The 1,280-nt window shown below is 52.0% G+C and overlaps 1 protein-coding gene across 5 annotated transcripts in view; it reads left to right on the forward strand.

Annotated features, from left to right (window-relative positions):
* The window catches only part of RUBCN (RUN and cysteine rich domain containing beclin 1 interacting protein), a 30,606-nt gene that overhangs the window by 10,058 nt on the left and 19,268 nt on the right, over positions 1 to 1,280 (forward strand). For all 5 annotated transcript variants that reach the window (XM_017727025.1, XM_008644612.2, XM_017727023.1 and 2 more), the window contains exon 2: positions 675 to 828. In XM_017727025.1, coding sequence (XP_017582514.1) covers positions 790 to 828 — 39 coding nt within the window. In that variant the 5' untranslated portion in view covers positions 675 to 789. The remainder of the gene's footprint in view (positions 1 to 674; positions 829 to 1,280) is intronic.

Here is a 1,280-nt window from a genome sequence, read left to right on the forward strand (position 1 = left end):
TTTCTTGCTGTATGCAGGGCAGCCGAGGGGGATGATATTGGTGAATTGTTGTGCATGCTCTAGAGTTCACCAGCAGTTTGCTAATCTCTGTCCAGAACATGACGAAGGCTTTTGCAAGTTGTGCCTACAGCAGCTCAGGGCCCAGAGAGCAGCTGTACAGCTGGAGATGCAGATGAAGTGTCACCTCCCTGGGAGAGGAGCACCTCTGCATCCTGACAGGGCTGGAGTGCTTGATGTGGTGTGCATTCCTCAGGGATTGCTGCTCTGTAAACGCAGGGTCTGCTCGATGTGGTGGCCCTCACACTGTTCCTTACAGCTGCTGTGCTCCTGAGGGGCTGCTGCTCTCTTAGAGAGAGCATGTTGGTGAAGCAAGAGGCTCAATAGAGAGATAACCTCCAGCTTTTTTGGCCCAGACTGGGCAAGTGGTACATTGCAGGAGCCATCAGTATGTTCTGTCTGTCTCCTGGTGGTGGCTACCAGTCATCAGAAGAATCATTATGATACAGGCAGTTGGCCACAAACAATAATGCCTGGAGGTAAAGTGCTTCAGCTCACCTTTGCTAGCTTCTGGACCACCAACGGTTTCAGCCTGAACAGACTCCTTCGCGAGAGTGTTCTTGTTGCAAAGCTCCTCTTGCTGTATCTCTGATGTATCTTGATGTGTTCCTCTGCAGGAAGGAGCACTGGAAGCTCCTTGGCAACCTGAAGACCACAGTGGAAGGTTTGGTGTCCATCAGCAACCCAAATGTCTGGTCCAAGTATGGCGGCTTGGAACGGCTCTGCAGAGACATGCACAGCATCCTCTACCATGGGCTTATCCATGACAAGGTACAGCTCTGTCCTGCCAGCACAGCTGTCTGTCTGTCTGTCTGTCTGTCTGTCACAGCCTCAGTGCCTGTCACAAGCAGGGCTGCAGCTCACTTCTGTGCTCATAGCACAGAGTGGGCACAGCGCTTGTAGCAATGTGGGAAGTGATGCAAGCAGGGACTGAGCTTGCCTGGCAAATGCTGTGGTTGCCAGAGGGACCTGGGTGCACATTCTTTCTATCTCATCTATTTTCAGTATGGTTTTTCTAAGTACTTGTGCCCCCTGTGCTGAGGCCAGCCCCTCTCTTCTTTCTTTGTGCTGCAGCCAAGCGATTAAATTGCATTTGCAGTGAGTCAGCCCCGTATCATCTGCACTTGGACAAGTCCCCAGCGAGGCCTGGCAAGAGAAACCTCGCATCTTTACTGTTTCTGGTTAGCTGTGTTAATAACAGGAGCTGGCAGCCAGACCCGCAC

This window comes from Corvus brachyrhynchos, unplaced genomic scaffold (assembly GCF_000691975.1).
Source record: "Corvus brachyrhynchos isolate BGI_N302 unplaced genomic scaffold, ASM69197v1 scaffold162, whole genome shotgun sequence".
NCBI classification, from domain to species: Eukaryota; Metazoa; Chordata; class Aves; order Passeriformes; family Corvidae; genus Corvus; species Corvus brachyrhynchos.